Source organism: Antedon bifida, chromosome 2 (genome assembly GCF_963402885.1).
Source record: "Antedon bifida chromosome 2, ecAntBifi1.1, whole genome shotgun sequence".
Taxonomy (NCBI): Eukaryota; Metazoa; Echinodermata; class Crinoidea; order Comatulida; family Antedonidae; genus Antedon; species Antedon bifida.
In genome coordinates this window covers 29,385,558-29,403,020 of record NC_136227.1, presented here as the reverse complement: position 1 = coordinate 29,403,020, position 17,463 = coordinate 29,385,558, and the positions used below count along the sequence as shown (strand labels likewise).

The 17,463-nt window shown below is 31.8% G+C and overlaps 2 protein-coding genes across 2 annotated transcripts; both read right to left on the bottom strand.

The window, feature by feature from the left end:
* Positions 1 to 1,825: 1,825 nt before the first annotated feature.
* On the bottom strand, positions 1,826 to 4,161 carry LOC144857863 (uncharacterized). Its single transcript, XM_078714625.1, has 2 exons — positions 4,077 to 4,161; positions 1,826 to 2,496 (listed from the first exon to the last, which is right to left on the bottom strand). The coding sequence occupies exons 1-2, from the start codon at positions 4,117 to 4,119 to the stop codon at positions 1,892 to 1,894; spliced, it is 648 nt and encodes a 215-aa protein (XP_078570751.1). The 5' UTR covers positions 4,120 to 4,161; the 3' UTR covers positions 1,826 to 1,891.
* Positions 4,162 to 12,341: 8,180 nt separating this feature from the next.
* Positions 12,342 to 15,250, bottom strand: LOC144835595 (neuronal acetylcholine receptor subunit alpha-9-II-like). Its single transcript, XM_078690676.1, has 5 exons — positions 15,196 to 15,250; positions 14,797 to 14,960; positions 14,519 to 14,563; positions 14,139 to 14,245; positions 12,342 to 12,948 (listed from the first exon to the last, which is right to left on the bottom strand). The coding sequence occupies exons 1-5, from the start codon at positions 15,248 to 15,250 to the stop codon at positions 12,390 to 12,392; spliced, it is 930 nt and encodes a 309-aa protein (XP_078546802.1). The 3' UTR covers positions 12,342 to 12,389.
* Positions 15,251 to 17,463: the final 2,213 nt, after the last annotated feature.

Here is a 17,463-nt window from a genome sequence, read left to right as displayed (position 1 = left end):
AAGATGGCGCCGTTCAATTCTGTATATTATGCGTTTTCATTATTTAACAACATAACCATCTTCTGGAACAAGTGTGAATCAAGAGGTATCAGTTCTAAACATGTTATACCGTCGCTGTTCTTTCAAACCTCCAATCTCCACAAACCATAATTTTACAGGGAGAAAAATCATTAATTGTTTTCTTACATGCATTTATATTTCGAGCTTATAAATGTATAATGAGTAAAAACAAAAATGATACAATAAGTAAATTTAAGCGAAAAATGGGGATACGAGGTTTTGACAGTATAAAGAGGCATTTCTTATTTAAACTTCTGTATAATCTAGAATATGAATTAAGTTAATATTATTATTATGCATATATTTGTATTATGTAGACTCATACAAATAATTGACCGTTTCCATACATTTAATTTTAATATTTACAGTGAAGAGGTCTTCATTTCTGCTTTACTTTCATACAATATTCATGCAATGGGTATGTAATTTAATCGGATTATTAATTACCAGCATTTATGGAATGGTGATATGTCTCTTGTATGATGTTTATTTTGTCAACTATAATGTTTACCACATCCAAACATTAATATTTGATTAGCAGTAATCTATTCAGATTGTTAGGGTGTATTAACTGTAATGACACCTAGGATTACAATACAGCATGAGAGTCGATATAGTATGCTTTAAATTGTGTTAACTATAGTCCTATGGTACATTTACATAAAAAAAGTCCCGTGTCAACCTTGCAGTAAAATTGTGTTTAAATTTGACCCATCGAACATGTAAGCTGTCCGTTTAGGATAGATGAAATATTTCCTACTTGATTTTTGATCAATGATTATACTTCTATTGTAAAAATCCAGAAAATGTGTTAAAATAGATCATATTATTTACCGTAACTGCATCGAGTATTATTTTCTGTTTTTAGTCACCAAGTTCCATTATTGCCGTCGATTTCTTTACACGGTTAGCGTTCAGACGACTGCATTGATCCTACTAATAAGATACCCCAAGCTCGCAGCAAAATTCACTACTTTTGTGAGATTCTTCGAATTGCCATGGCAACGGAAATCGCCGTCATGGTGGGTTATAATGCTAATGACTTATGAAAGCCAGTAATAATGTGAATGTTCGTTGAGAAAATTAAACAAAATAATAGATAACAGAATATTAAATCCGAAACATAAATTCATTTAGTGTTTTTTGTTTAATTTTACAACCAACCAACATTAATCACACTTTGATTTTTGTGTAATTCTTTACGATAATCCAACCCAATATTTATATTTCAATTAATTAATAATTATAAATTCAACTCAAAATAGACAATGTTTTAGTTGTAGTTAAAATAGATCAGTTATAACCCCAATGGTCATTTATTATAGACACAGTAAATCATCGTTGCTTTACAATTAGTGATTTCATTTTTCCTCCGAAATTATTATAATTCAAGTCAAACACGCAAAACAAAAATTGTAGATAACAATATCTACAATAATAGATAAAATAGAAAATACAAAACCAACTTCTAAGTTAAAAGTTAGAAAACAAATTAGGACTATTTAAAATTGTATACAATATTTTAAGATCAATTTAATTGAAATTTGTCAGTCTTTGGCTTATCCGACCAAAACAAAAAATCTTATAAGTTATAGATCATAACTTTCTCTCTTGAAAAAAACATGAAAAGGAGCTAATAGCGTAAAGTTTGTAATAAGATTTCGATTATAAAAAATGTGACATCATTATTGGTGACGTTTGCGACTCGTTCTTCATCGAAATAATTATTAAAATAATCATACAATATAGTATTGACCGTCGTAGATAGGATAAGGTACCATGCGCTTAGTTTAGTTAAGTCACGTCAGCAACGAACTAAAATACTACTTAATTAAAAATGAAACAAAAATATAATGAAGAACAATACGTATATAAATGAAATAGCTAAAAAAGACCAAACAATCATAGCAGTATCATCTTCATCGGGCTCAGAGCCGAATCCAAGGAGACCCTTTTGAACTGTTAAAAGAAAGGGTGAAGGTATTCTCCCGGGAAAATGCATATTGACATCATCGTCTCTGACCACCTCAAAAGGCCTTTCTTGGGCTCCCGACTGCCTCTGACTTCTGTTGTGGTTCGTCTGCCTGTTTGCAGCTTCTTGGTTTTCATCGTCTTTCGTCCAAACACGCACCAAAAAGTCTTGCAAATGTTCTTCGTCCGAGCCACATGAGACATCGTAGCCGTGGTCATCGTTGTCATCTTCATCATCGTTGGCCTCATCATCATCATCTTGAATGTAGTTAGCCGCCAACTTTGCCATTATCATGTCTTTCCTTCTCTGCCTTCTCTCGTTTCTTTGATTCCTCATTGTCGTTCTTTCGCTTCTTGACATAGTTCTTCTTTTCTTCATCTGGGGCCCATGTCGATGACGATCAAAACCATACTCAACAATGATACAACAAATGTTAACAACGTTGACAAACATAACGGCAAGTCCTATTTGAACAAGGAAGAATAACGAATTAAAGATATATTGTACCACTGGAAAAAAAATAGTTACACAAAAAATCTCGAACGAAAAAAGAAGCCCATCTCGAAAAGAAGGCATTTTCTCAAGATAGTATGGGCTTCTTTTCGAGACTGCATTTGAATGTCAAAGGAATACAAATGTATGCTCGTGTTATCATATCAATATATTAATAACCTTACAACTCTTACTTATCTCAACAATCAAGCCTCATATATTTTTTATACAATTATTTTATTGTTTTCAGAATGGTACTTTGATTGCATTTTGTATCTTCTTTTTGACTGTTTCCTTTGTAAATATATAATATAATTGATAGGGAATTTGTCTAAAAAATCAGCCATGGGCTTCTTCTTTATTTAGGACTCTTGGGTGGGCTTCTTTTCGACGTTTTACGGTATTTAATTTAATCAAAAAGTGGAAGAAAAGAAATCGGCCGGAAGCCCATTTTCTAGAAGTGTGGTTTTTTGTTGGTTTATCTAAATGTTTACTTTTATTCTTAACAAGCGAAATTATTGGTTTTTAGTTCATTTTTTGGCCAAAAAAATGTTAAGTTTGATTTTATTGTTATTTGTTATGGTTTGGGGACAATGCATTCATTTTCATTCTAAAATACTGATTTAGGCCTACCAAAGAATATAATATCAGAAGAATGAGCAATCTGCGATTTTTGCATTTGAAATTTGTATCACTTTTAAAAGAGCATGGGTGCCCACCCTCACATGAGCGGATGTATACAGAATAATGAAGTCTTGATTTAAATAGATATTATACATGTCACATTAAATAGAATTATGATAATATATTTTGCAATTATATGAAATTTCATAGAAATATTTATTAAAAAACTATTGTACATTCACAATAATTTACCACCATGCTAAATTAGTTCACAAAGAAAAGTTTAAGGTTTAGTTCACAAAGAAAGGTTTAAGGTTTAGTTCACAAAGAAAGGTTTAAGGTTTAGTTCACAAAGAAAGGTTTAAGGTTTAGTTCACAAAGAAAGGTTTAAGGTTTAGTTCACAAAGAAAGGTTTAAGGTTTAGTTCACAAAGAAAGGTTTAAGGTTTAGTTCACAAAGAAAGGTTTAAGGTTTAGTTCACAAAGAAAGGTTTAAGGTTTAGTTCACAAAGAAAGGTTTAAGGTTTAGTTCACAAAGAAAGGTTTAAGGTTTAGTTCACAAAGAAAGGTTTAAGGTTTAGTTCACAAAGAAAGGTTTAAGGTTTAGTACACAAAGAAAGGTTCAACAAAAATCAACCATTCGTTACCAAGTTACACGTCAACAACAACGTGCACTTATTTTACTAAATAAATTGTATAAAACGAACAATTAAATATCGACATAATGTTAGCATGTAGTTGAGAACATTTATTTATCATGGTCTACTGGTCCAGGCTTAGATTAGTGTGACCGTCACAAAAAGTTATATACATCCCGACGTCTGCGGCGAAAACCGAAGATTGCTCATTCTTGTGATATTATATTCTTTGGGTCTACTCATACTTAATGTTTCACTAATAACATGTTAACATTAAATTGATAACATTACCTAATACAGTAAATGTATATTCAGATGTTGGAGGAGCACCCATGGATGCTAAAGACAAGAATACATTCTCTCCTACAAAAATAGATATCCCATATTTCAGTCTTTTCTTTGGTTTTTTTTTAGACAACTGGAACATAAAGCAAATTGAATACCAGCCCACAAAGTACGGTTTTAAAAACATCACAAGTGTAGAGTTCCTTCGTCGCACTTTGAGAAACATCTGTAACGTTGAATAAGTAGAAGACATATCATATTTTACTTCTATGCCTTTCATTTTCCAAAGTTCACTGTTATCAGGTATTTTTATTTGGTCCAAGTCATTATTGAAGTCAAGCTTCTTTTTTTCTTCTGTCAAAGAAAAATCTAATTTACACGTCTGTTTATCATCGGGATAAAACGTGAAGTCCAAAGGACAATTTGTTTGAAAAACATCTCTAGATGTAAGCTTCACGCTGCCATTGTAGCACACTTCAGCTGAATTCCCTAATGTGAGAGACATCTGATTTTTGCTATTTCATTAAAAATATAAAAATAGTGAAAACATGGTTATAATTAATACTGTATCAATAATTAATCTTTAAAACGCTTTGAAAAAATGTATCACAATGTACGTAATAACTTGATAGAATTTAGGGATTGTGTGACTTTTATCATGTATAATTATAATCAGAATAACAACTAGCTACAGATAAATGTAAAATGGTTATCCAAAACCAACTATGATCTTTAAAATTTAGGCCTATATCATGATTGGTATTATTGGTACTATTAGGTATTATTGTTGGTTGGTAATGAAAGCTGAACACACTGTTGACGAAGGATAATAGCTGGGGTCCAAATCGTTTCTCCTGATATTTGAAGGCAATCAATTGAGGTCTGTACCGGGTCCCACGAAATAAATTCGTCATTCCAATTCTGTATTTAGATTAAAAATGAATAAAATATAGCATATACAGTTACGTTTGAAGGTTTTATATATTTAAATACGTTTATTCGGTTAATCATGGTTATATTGTCCGTTTTTATATTTTGTCCTTTTTTATATTTTGTACTCAATAATTTCATTGTAATAGCTAAAAACTAAAACGGCGTAATAATTTACCTATTCGAAATTCACTTTAATAAAATGGTGGGTGGTAATGAGAGATATCATACTCAAGTTAGCTTGGTCACTATACCAGTCACTATCATTTAATAACAAAATTAATGATAAAAAAGTAAACATACCAAAGAGTACTCGCCCGATAATGTAAGGGTTTGTGTAACGTCGTCCTATAAAAAAATAAAACAAACAATACTAACAATACATAAGCATACTGCAGCACATGTACTCTACCTATTCATTGTAATATAGGTCTACTTTGTTTATGGCTCAGGTGCTGGTTTGCATAGTTAATCATGGTTGTGTACGGCCTGAGAAACTGAAAATGTAAAATAAGTTATATAAAAAAATAAATATTCCACAACCGGACAGTTTCGATACTCGTCTAGAATTGGAAACTGTTAATTTCGTATTATTCGAAGATAAGTTTGTTTTTACAAAACGGCCGATCATTGAAATTAACTAATTTCAGGTGTTGAATTATAATTTCAAAAAGTATAATGAATGCCACTTACCAGACCCAAAAATTCAAACAATCCAAAACTAGTCGAAATTATAATTGCTGTATTTGGATCAAGTACCGGTCGTGCGGTAGGCGGTTGAGGGTACATTTCAGAAATATTTTTTATAAGTAGAGCCTCCATACTTGGATGTACTTGAGCATCGCAACTTACTGAAGTTGAAGAAGAATTATTTTAACAAAATATTAGTATAACCCGTGGTAAAATGGTAATCCTTCGTAATTTTTTAAAGATTATTGCTCTCACTAAAAACAATCTAATGTCACATAATAAGGTATTTAAAGTGAAAATATTTTAACACGAGCAGCCAAGTATTGTTATTTTAAATGCGAAATCATTATTTTCGTTCAATATTTTATTCGACGAAAGCGACTAACTTTATTAAAATTTTAACATTCAAAGAGTTTGATTTACTCATTTTTATTATCATCTTTTTGGCGACAATACGTCTTTAAGTATCATGTATTACAGTACGATTAGCCATTTACACACACACACTAGTTAATAATAGTTAATAATAAAGATGTAGAATAATTGAGTGTATTTAACTGTGAATAGATAATGGTAAAACTTACCAGTAACAAGAATTAGTAGAGATAGCAAATACATGTTTGACTGAAATATGAAAATAGTCGATCGACAGTATTATTAAAATTATGATTTAGGAAAAACATGAATACATACAATAAATTGAAAATAAAAAACTCGTTTATAATTAAAATAATATAGAAAGCATAGACACTTTAAGACGCTCGATGATATACTAAATCAATCAATACTCAATTATTATTTTATTAATTTTAAACGGTTAAGATTATATCTTAGAATGAGAAAAATCCGAGATTCGAATCCGAAACCTTCTGATTGATATTAAATAATAAACTCATTATCATTACAATTTACTTCTGAAGGCAGCATTCTATAAACAAAACTTATACTTACACTAAGATTTTGATTCTACACAGCAGCCATGTAAAGGATTGAGCAAACTTCTAAAGTATTCATTCATGTAGTCACCGAATTTCCATGCTAATTAGAATGATTAGGTGATTGTTAATTATTTTACTTACCACTTGTAACATACCAATACATGCACAATGTTTAAATCGTGATATTTCCGAATAACCCGTTGAAATAAACTTTGCTATAAGGTTGCAGCTTTAATAATGTAATAATCAATTTATCTTTTGAGTAATCCTAGTGATTATCTATTTACTATTCACCAATGACTTTTGTTTAACCTTTGATCCAAAGTTTATTTGTTATAAAATATAATAATCATAATAATTTAGATGACTGTATGATAAAAATATAATAAATATATATGACACCGTATGTGACAATAAATATACTACGGCCGCACACCGTTTTTTAAACCATACCATGAAAACTCTACTGGTCGAAATGGTTGGACGTCTGCATATCAAGCAGAAGGTTCCGGGTTAGAATCTCGGTTGGGGCAGGTTTCTCACATATCTCCACATAACCATGTTTACTTTATATTGTAATGAATGGATATTGTTGAATAAAGAATGTATAGTATTCAATATTTTGATTAAACAATTTTAATTAAATTGATAAAATTACCTATTATAAGAAATTCATCTCCTGTTGTATGACTTGCTTAACTTTCACACAGTCTTATCTCTGTCAGGAAATTGACTGATTATAGTTCCGATAACTCTTGTGTCAAGTCAAGTGATATAAACGCCAATACATATAGAATAATAATAATAGTGTTAATAATTGTTCATTCATCTAAAAATATATCATTTTAATGATCCGGAAATAAACTGTATTTCATTTCTTATTTCATGTCGTTTTCTTTTTCTTTTTCACAGTTAAAAAATAATTAATTTTTGTTTTTAAATTAAAAATGTATTATTACTGTTGTTGTTGTTACTACATTTATTATGTTATTGTTAACAACCTGAACTTCTGTAAAAGGACAATATCAGGTATCCATATTTTGTCCTGCTTCATTTGTATGCATTCAACGCCAGTATCTGTGATGTTCCAAGAGATAAATTCCTGTGTTGGAACAAAATGATTGTACACGATTTTGATTTGAATAGTTTTTCGTACCGTAAAGGTATACATGTGAGAAAATAAAACATGAAATGAAATGAAATGAATGGAATGAAAATAAAACATCACGGCAAATAAAAAATAAAACATCACGGCAAATAAAAAATAAACCATCACGGCAATTTAACAAAAATACTACGGTAACTTAAAAATGAAACATCACGGCAAATTAGAAATGAAACACCACGGCAAAGTAGAAAATGTACTTTGCCGTGGTGTTTCATTTTTAATTTGCCATGATGTTTTATTTGAATTGCCGTGGCTTTTGTTTTAAATTGCCGTGACATTACAGGTACCGCAGATTTCAAACAAAATCTCAATCTATGACTATCAACATCAGTTCTCCCGATGTAGGCCTAATGTAATTTTTACCCGACTTGATAATATACTGATTTTAAAATTTCCCATTTGATCGTTGTTACTATATATATTTGCAGTATACTTTATTTTGCTAACTTCACGCGTGGCCCCCGTGATTCGTGAAAAAACCGCAAAAGTATGAATGTCTAGAGATGTTGTGCTATCTTTAAAATAAAACGACGTAAAAAATAGATCATAATATATGTCCAAGTTGATGTTTACATAGTAAACTGTTTGTTTGAAAATACTGTATTACATTAAACAACGAAAAACAATTAAATATTACAATCATTCAAATTTGGAACTCAAAATTAAATTATATTACAAATCTAATTTTAACACGGCTTAAAAACATCGATTGAACACCTCCACAAGGAGGGTTCCTTAGGAGTTTAGTCACTGATATATATTTATATTGCTGAATAAATTGATATAAAAACAAAAGGAAATGTATTATATGAGAATTACTATAAAAAATATAGATGGCAAGGAGTCGGGTGACGACATTGCTCTGAGTAAATATTTATTCGGTGACACCATATGATTGGTCAATACTTTAGGATTGATTAGGATTGGTTAATATTTTGTTATATTACATAGCCTATGTAAATACGTGAACGTGATTGGTTGAAACTGCGTCACATGACTACCGCTGCGAGGATCGTAAATCGTATATATCCTCGAGAACGATGATATTGACCGATTAATTTTCGCGTAATTATCGTGTCCCCTGTCATTTCGATCGATGATATTGACTGTGTAATTTTCGTGTGGCAACACTCGCGTTTGCCGATAAATAAACAAAAGTCATCTTGAACCTGGGTGGAATTGTCACTCCATCGCAAGACAACGCTTCTACCGCTGCACCACGCAGCTTGCTTGAAGAAATTATTCATCTAAACTATTTAAACTATGCATACATAGCGCCCTCATTTGTTATTAGTCCTCCCTAAATGTGATGAAACACCGTTTGTGATTGGTCAATACTCACGGTAGTAACCTAGTAACTAGTACGCGCTGAACATCCGGTGATTCGGCTCCTCGAAGAGAAGACGATGAATTGTTTATTCGGCCTACCTGATTATAATATTATTATTAATAGGCTTATTGATGGAAATTCTTCTGTTAATTTAAACGACCTAGGCCTAAGTGAATATTTTATTGCCAAGGAATCATTAATTAGTAATTATCTGTATATTATTCTTCGCAAGGTAAGGTGTCTAGGCAGGAGGCTTGTTTACATACAATACAAATACTAGAATAGGAGGCCTAGCCTAGCTTCACCCAACCCAGCAGACTTGTTCTTGGCTATATAATATAACAGATATCGCCTTTTATATCGGTAAAATATAAGATTTAACATCCCCTCGGGATGATATTATGTTCTCGGGGAATTATATATCCCTCAGCTGCCGCTTCGGGATATATATATTCCCTCGAACATAATATCATTCCCTCGGGGATGTCAAATCTTATATTTCACCTCTAAGCAGGCAATATCTGTATAATACTGTATGCAATAATAATATCTAGAATAAACATTACAAAGAATTCACATCATATTAACTTACTTAATTACAATTGTATTTCTTAAAATAAGTATTATTTACCCCTAATAACTTTCTATATGTATTATAATGTACATTTATAGGAGAAAATTAGTTCTGCGTAATCGAATCAATACATTATATTGACAATTTAAAAATGCCTCTGTTATATAAATTGGCTCTCTCCATAAGTCTACATCAAACTTGTTGAAAATTATTATTAAACATCTGAATTAAACATCTAAATGAAATTACTATGGTAATATAATATTATCTACATGGAATCTTCTAGATTAAAGGCATTTAATGTTATGATCAATTGTGTAACAAATATCATTCATTATTTCGGCAATCACTAAAAGGCCTATACATAAAATGACACTAGTGTAATAAGAATAGTGAGCGCAGACAATCCGAACATTGCAATGTCCGAATATTCAATTATTTTTTCAATTTTTGTTTTTTCTTTATCTTCTACGCATATATTCTTAACAATGTATGAATCCGTGGGCACTTCGTTTTCTTCTTTAACTGACTCTGTCGTAAGTGATTTTGAAAGTTTGGTTTCTTCTTTTTTTAAGCATACATTCACAACGACCTCTGAGGATTTGCCCGTGGGCACTTCTTTTTCTACTTTAGATGTTGAGTTTTCTGTTTCTTCACTTGTGTTCGCATTTTCAGATTGGTTTTTATTTGTGATACATCCTTTTCCTTTGTCTTCTACGCACATATTCTTAACAATGTATGAATCCGTGGGCACTTCGTTTTCTTCTTTAACTGACTCGTTTGTCGGAAGTGATTTTGAAAGTTTGGTTTCTTCTTTTTTTAAGCATACATTCACAACTATTTCTTCACATGTATTCGCATTTTCAGATTGGTTTTTATTTCTGATACATCCTTTAGGATCCTTGTACAAGTCGGGAATATCTTGTAGAACTAATTTTAAAAGACGATATTTACATAATTCATATATGAGACAGATAGTGCTGATCAAAATAACTGCCAAAAAGAATCTTCCTGTTGGTAGAAAAATAATTGAAATATTTAGCATAATATAAAAGGTAACACTTTTTGTATTTAGTTAATTAATGTTGTTAGAATTAACCGGGTAATTGCATATTAATTAAGATTATATAAACGATTAGGCTTTTGTGCAATCGATATTACAGATTAAGGATTCTTCTAATAATATGTGTTCCACATATGTGAAACGCAATAAATATGGTATTTAAATTGCCTTGTCGAACAAATACCCTAACCAACCACATTTGTTTGTCGGTTCATAAAAATGATGATAGTGATGGCGATGGCGATGACGACCAAACACATTTTTTTGTCAGTTCATGATGATGATGGTGATGATTATAGTGATGGCGATGGCGATGGCGATGACGACCAACCACATTTGTTTGTCGGTTCATGATTGTGATGGTGATGATTGTGGTGATGGTGATGGCGATGCCGATGGCGATGACGACCAACCAAATCTGTTTGTCAGTTCATGATGATGTTGGTTAGGATTATGGTGATGGCGATGGCGATGACGACCAACCACATTTGTTTGTCGGTTCATGATGATGTTGGTGAGGATTATGGTGATGGTGATGGCGATGACGACTAACCACATTTGTTTGTCGATTCATGATGATGATGGTGATGCTTATGGTGATGCCGATGGCGATGACGACCAACCACATTTGTTTGTCGGTTCATGATGATGATGGTGATGGTGATGGCGATGACGATGATGATGACGACCAACCACATTTGTTTGTCGGTTTATGATGATGGTGGTGATGATTATGGTGATGGTGATGGCGATGACAATGGCGATGAGGACCAACCACATTTGTTTGTCGGTTCATGATGGTGAAGGCAATGGCGATGACGATGACGATGATAAAATACTGTACTTAGTGTAATTTGACTTGAGCCTTGATGATGGTGATGATTATGGTGATGGTGATGGCGATGGCGATGACGACCAACCACATTTGTTTGTCGGTTCATGATGATGATGGTGATGATTATGGTGATGGCGATGGCGATGACGGCCAACCACATTTGTTTGTCGGTTCATGATTGTGATGGTGATGATTGTGGTGATGATGATGGCGATGCCGATGGCGATGACGACCAACCACATCTGTTTGTCGGTTTATGATGATGTTGGTAAGGATTATGGTGATGGCGATGGCGATGACGACCAACCACATTTGTTTGTCGGTTCATGATGATGATGATGATGGTGATGTTTATGGTAATGGTGATGGCGATGACGACTAACCACATTTGTTTGTCGGTTCATGATGATGATGTTGATGCTTATGGTGATGGTGATGCCGATGGCTATGACGACCAACCACATTTGTTTGTCGGTTCATGATGATGATGGTGATGGCGATGACGATGACGACCAACCACATGTCTTTGTCGGTCCATGATGATGATGGTGATGGCGATGACGATGATGATGACGACCAACCACATTTGTTTGTCGGTTTATGATGATGGTGGTGATGATTATGGTGATGGTGATGGCGATGACAATGGCGATGACAATGGCGATGAGGACCAACCACATTTGTTTGTCGGTTCATGATGGTGATGGAAATGGCGATGGCGATGACGATGACGATGATAAAATACTGTACTTAGTGTAATTTGACTTGAGCCTCATCTTATACACGAGCATTTAGGTATGGAATACAGCATAATTACCAATTTGTGGAATTTGATCGCCGACGGGTGGTAATGACAAGAAGATTAACTGGTTAAAAACAATCACCGCAAGCACCACAGTTATCCCATACGATATTCTTTCTCCAGGAACAGGCACGAGGAACATAAAACAAATGAGAAACGAACACAAATAGTAAGGAATCAAATAGAATGTCCTTTGAAATTCATGTCCTCGTTGCAAATGTATCCAAAACTGCAAAGATGAATAAGAACTGGACGAATAATTGTTAACTGTTCGTGCTTCTTTAACGCCCATAAGTTTCCAAATTCCATTCTCAACAAATTGCTGGTTTTGATCAAAACTATTTGCAATTGGATAAAAGTCAAGTTTGTTTATATCATGTGTCCAAGAGATAAATTCTAATACACATATTTGTTCGTCTTTCGGATAGTATTTGATGTTTATATGACAAAATGTTTTAAATAGAGATATGCTGGAAAGCCTCACGCTGCCGTTGTAACATACAGAAACAGGAACGTCTGACATGAAATATTTGTGATCTCTGTCTGTGCTGAAAAAAGAAACCAAAGTCATACAGATTAACATGAATGTATTGATAAACCGATAATGTTAAATAAAAATGCAATCAATGAGGTTTATTGGATCACTCTTATTTGAATGCCGAAATACCACATAGCTGTGTATTGTAGTATCAAATGTAGTATATTGTCTGGAAATGTGCTATTACAACCACCAAATGTAATAGTATTCTTATCTATTATTCCATTTAATGACTTTTCGTTCATTATTTTCTCGTGTCACTACAGTATTTTCAACCGTTAACCAAATGACAATACCAAACAATTAATATGGATTTCAGGTAACTTGTTAAATATGTGCTACTGTATGTATTGTTTATTGTAGAAATAAAATAAAATCGTAACAGAGATTCTGGATGCATATCAACACTAAATCTTAAATCATGGACCTATAAATTTATTTATTTTTTAAATTTTATTTCAACCACATCCAACAGCGAAAAATTGCCAATTACAGGATTCCTTAAAACTCTTTAGATATAAATATAGAATTAAAAGCACATAAAAATACAAAACATGAAACATACAAAATGGTAAACTTAAATCGATTTAAGAATTTTAGACTTAAATTTGGACAAAGTGTAAAAAAAAATATCGATAGTCTTATCCTTAATAGAAATTGAATTAAAAAGCTTGGATAATCTTTGAATGAAACCATTTTTGGTTACGTTGACTCGACAACGGGCAAGGGAAAATAAGTCGGTGTTGTAAGAGTTTGGTCGATTAATTTTGAGAGAAAAAAATGATAAAATATTACATTAAAAAAGGGAGTTAAAGCATTTAAAAAGAAATACCAAATTGAAAAAGCTTCTCCGAGTATGAAGCGGAGGAAGATGAATTAAAGGACCTGGATTGTTGTGGTTAATAAAGTAAATAAATTTGGATTGAACCCGTTCGATACGATTTGATTGCGAGATCGAAATGGAATTGTAAATAACTATATATATAACTCCATGCTTAAATTAACTATTTGAATGATCCGGAAATAAACTGAATTTCATTTCTTATTTCATGCGTTTTATTTTTCTTTTTCACACTTACTTCTTCCCGCCAAAAAAAATCATTATTTGTTTTGTTTTTAAATTAAAAATGTATTATTACTGTTGTTATTGTTGTTGTTGCTACATTTATTATTATGTTAATGTTAACAACATTTACTTACTTCTGTAAAAGGACAATATCAGGTATCCATATTTTGTCCTGCTTCATTTGTATGCATTCAACGCCAGTATCTGTGATGTTCCAAGAGATAAATTCGTCTTGCCATTCCTGCGTTGGAACAATATGATTGTATACAAGTTTGATTTATAACAATAGTTTTTACCGTAAGGCTGTAAATGTGGGGGAATAACCTGTGTCTTACAGTCTAACTGAGCTGAATTGCACACATGTGTGGACGACACACACTAAATGTATTCTTCCCTAAGGGTCCCTTTGTGTCGAGTGCTGCTACCAAACGGCGCTCATTTGTCTGTCCACAACAATATATCATTTCTATCTTATCCGTTATCTACCAAAGACATGATTAAAATAAAAGCTTACCAAAGTAATCCAGCCCGATATGTCAAGTATTTGCAATGCGTCGTCCTATAAAAAACAAACAGTAGATTAACTTAGATATTAACGTTTATGCTGATAGTATGACATACATCTAGAATTATATAAACATATTTGCAGACTTTTCACGGTTTGTACAATAAACATGTTTTACTTGAAATAAAATAATAGTTTTAATATAAGGACATTCTGTTGACAATCTGTTGCATATATTTGTTGTGTCAAACTTTATTTATCTTTTTAGAAATAAATAGTGTACTTACTAGTTTAATAACTTGAGTTAATACAAAGCTAGATGTAATAATTGTAGTTGTTTTCGTATCTAATACTGGACGAGTTGTAGGTGGGCTAAGATACGAATCAGATATAGCTTGCACAAGATAAGCCTTTATACTTGGATTCACATATTCTACTGTCTCGGCACTTACTGAAAGTCAGATATTAGCCGAAAAAATATTACTTTTTAATATTATTATTTAATTGTAATTCCATCATCTTTGTGAAAGATACGAATAAAACATTCACAATTACAATTGGCTAAAAGCATCAAACTATTTTATGTTAATTGTAAATGATTAGTGATACTATAGAAAAGTAACGTGTTTGGTATTTCCTAGCCTTTGTGGATAAAATCCATTTCGATATGAATTATTATAACTCACCAATACTTGTTATAACAGTTATAAGAAGAATTGGTAGAATGTGCATAGAATCCATAATCAATCGTTGCATACCGTTGCTGACTTCAAACAAGCATATACCCTTAACATAACAAAACACGAATGATATTTCAAAATTAATTTTGTTTAATGAAAATTGTATATAGTAGTAGAGATCAACTTCAAAATGGGACGACTATCTCTCCAATAACCTAGCAACCAGTAGGCCTACTAGTTTTTATTGATCTTAAGATTACAACATTTTTAGAATGATACAAAAGTATGATAATGTTAATCCGGGTGTCTTTTTTGAATTAGCACCATCTACTGTAACTAGAGGCCACAATTTTAAAATTAAAAAAGTTCATAGTAAATCGAAACACAGACAGAAATTCTTTTCAATATCTGCAGTAAATGATTGGAATAGTTTGCCATATCATATAGTAAATGCATCCTCTATCAATAATTTTAAAACCCATCTTGAAACACACTGGAAAACCCACAACCTAAAGTTTGAGTCATATAACCAAGATGTTCAAAGAGGGACTCACAAACCTTAACAGGTTTATAGTCTAAAGGTCAAGGTAAATCAAGGAAAGGTAAAACACAACGGTAAAGATTTTGACAATATTTTGTATTGAATCATGGATTATTCATTTCATCACTTCTTAAAATGCACTACAACAATTATGTTCACTTGAAGTAGTCTTTAAAATACTGTAGTAATAATGTTCCTGGTACCTACTATACAACCGATTAAGTAGAAAGTAGGCCTATAGTAGAGTAAAGTTTATCTATTTTATTTAAGAAAATAAATATATATAAAAATAAATAAATGTTATCTTCATAATGAACAAATCTAGATAATTTAGACATAATAATATAATATAATAATAATCAGACATGTTTTCTAATAATATACTATCAGGCTCATTAACTCATTATTTTATCTATTTCAACAAGGTTTCATCTTTGACCTAAAGCCTGTTTGTTCTAGAAATGCTTTCGTAAGTATGTGTATAGTCAATAAACAACTACAGTATTCATTAATTACGTCTATAGGCCTAATATATCTCTTTAATATCTTTTAACTTCAACCTCCATGGGATAACTTAAAATTAATATTGAAAATTAAAGCCGTTTAATTACTGTGAACAATCCTACGGACTAAAATAATACTTTAACATGATTTACTAATTAATCAATAGATTTTTTTTTTGCCAATCTTTAAATAATGCACAGGTGTGATGGACAATTAGTAAATATACCAAAACAAAAATATGCTAATCTATATCAAGTTTGCTTTAGAAATTCAACAGCGCTGCCTACAAATTTAGATAAAAAAAACAACATTTAAACTAGCTTTAAGTCGTTTGTATGATTTTGGGAACTCTACAAGACATGTAATGGAATTTGATCAGTTTCAATATTGCCTGTCGAAGTTTCGTAATGGTATCGCTGCATTTCTAGCCTAGCTAGGCATATTCATATTATTAGGCTAGGCCTAGGCGCTTTAGCCTAGCTTGGCCTAGGTGTGTTTATAAAATCCAAATAATTATAATGTTTAATATATTATAAAACAAACCTATATATTTACAAATAAAAAACTGTTTTCATAATGAATCAAATGTAGGCCTAGGCATACCTTCATTCAGTCTAATTAAAATGACAGGAATCTATTTATATGTTATATAAAACAAAAAATTAATGTTTAAAAAAACGAAAATAGAATTTAATTTTTAGCAACTAGTGGCAACTACAAAATAAACAAATTACCTTTCAAAAAACAAATCGATTTGTGACTCCTCTTCTATAACTAATGTACGTATTATACAACAAACTTAATTTTTGTTTAAAAAGCTCCAGGAAGTGAGTATCAGAAACCAGGAAAAGAGTAAGAATACAGTTTATAGCTACTGTACCTCTTTTTGGTAATACAGGTTATCTTACCTTTGAAGTGAACAAATCTAGATAATTGCTAACTTGTATTTGCTAATGCGATTTAATCTGTAAACAACAGACAAGTGTATACCTCGTAACCACAGTAACCCCAAGTCTTTGAAAAAAAGATTCTAATCATTATCAACGTTCAAATTGTTATCACTTCCTGTTCAAAATCATACTGTACGACGTTCCGAAATAATTTGCCTAGAGATGAAAGATGTTTTATATTTTAGTCAGTATTTGGGTTTATAACAATTTAATAGCGGATTGTAGTGGAAATCAGTGAAGGTGTTAATATAAATAAAGGAACCTAAAATTAGTGGGTTT

Excerpts from the sequence above, each read along its gene's own strand:
- LOC144835595 (XM_078690676.1), bottom strand. The coding sequence starts at position 15,250 with ATGGATTCTATGCACATTCTACCAATTCTTCTTATAACTGTTATAACA. Across the intron at positions 14,564-14,796 it reads TAACTCAAGTTATTAAACTA|GACGACGCATTGCAAATACT; the intron begins GTAAGTACACTA and ends TGTTTTTTATAG. Across the intron at positions 14,246-14,518 it reads TATCGGGCTGGATTACTTTG|GAATGGCAAGACGAATTTAT; the intron begins GTAAGCTTTTAT and ends GTTCCAACGCAG.
- LOC144857863 (XM_078714625.1), bottom strand. The coding sequence starts at position 4,119 with ATGGGTGCTCCTCCAACATCTGAATATACATTTACTGTATTAG. Across the intron at positions 2,497-4,076 it reads ATATACATTTACTGTATTAG|GACTTGCCGTTATGTTTGTC; the intron begins GTAATGTTATCA and ends TTGTTCAAATAG.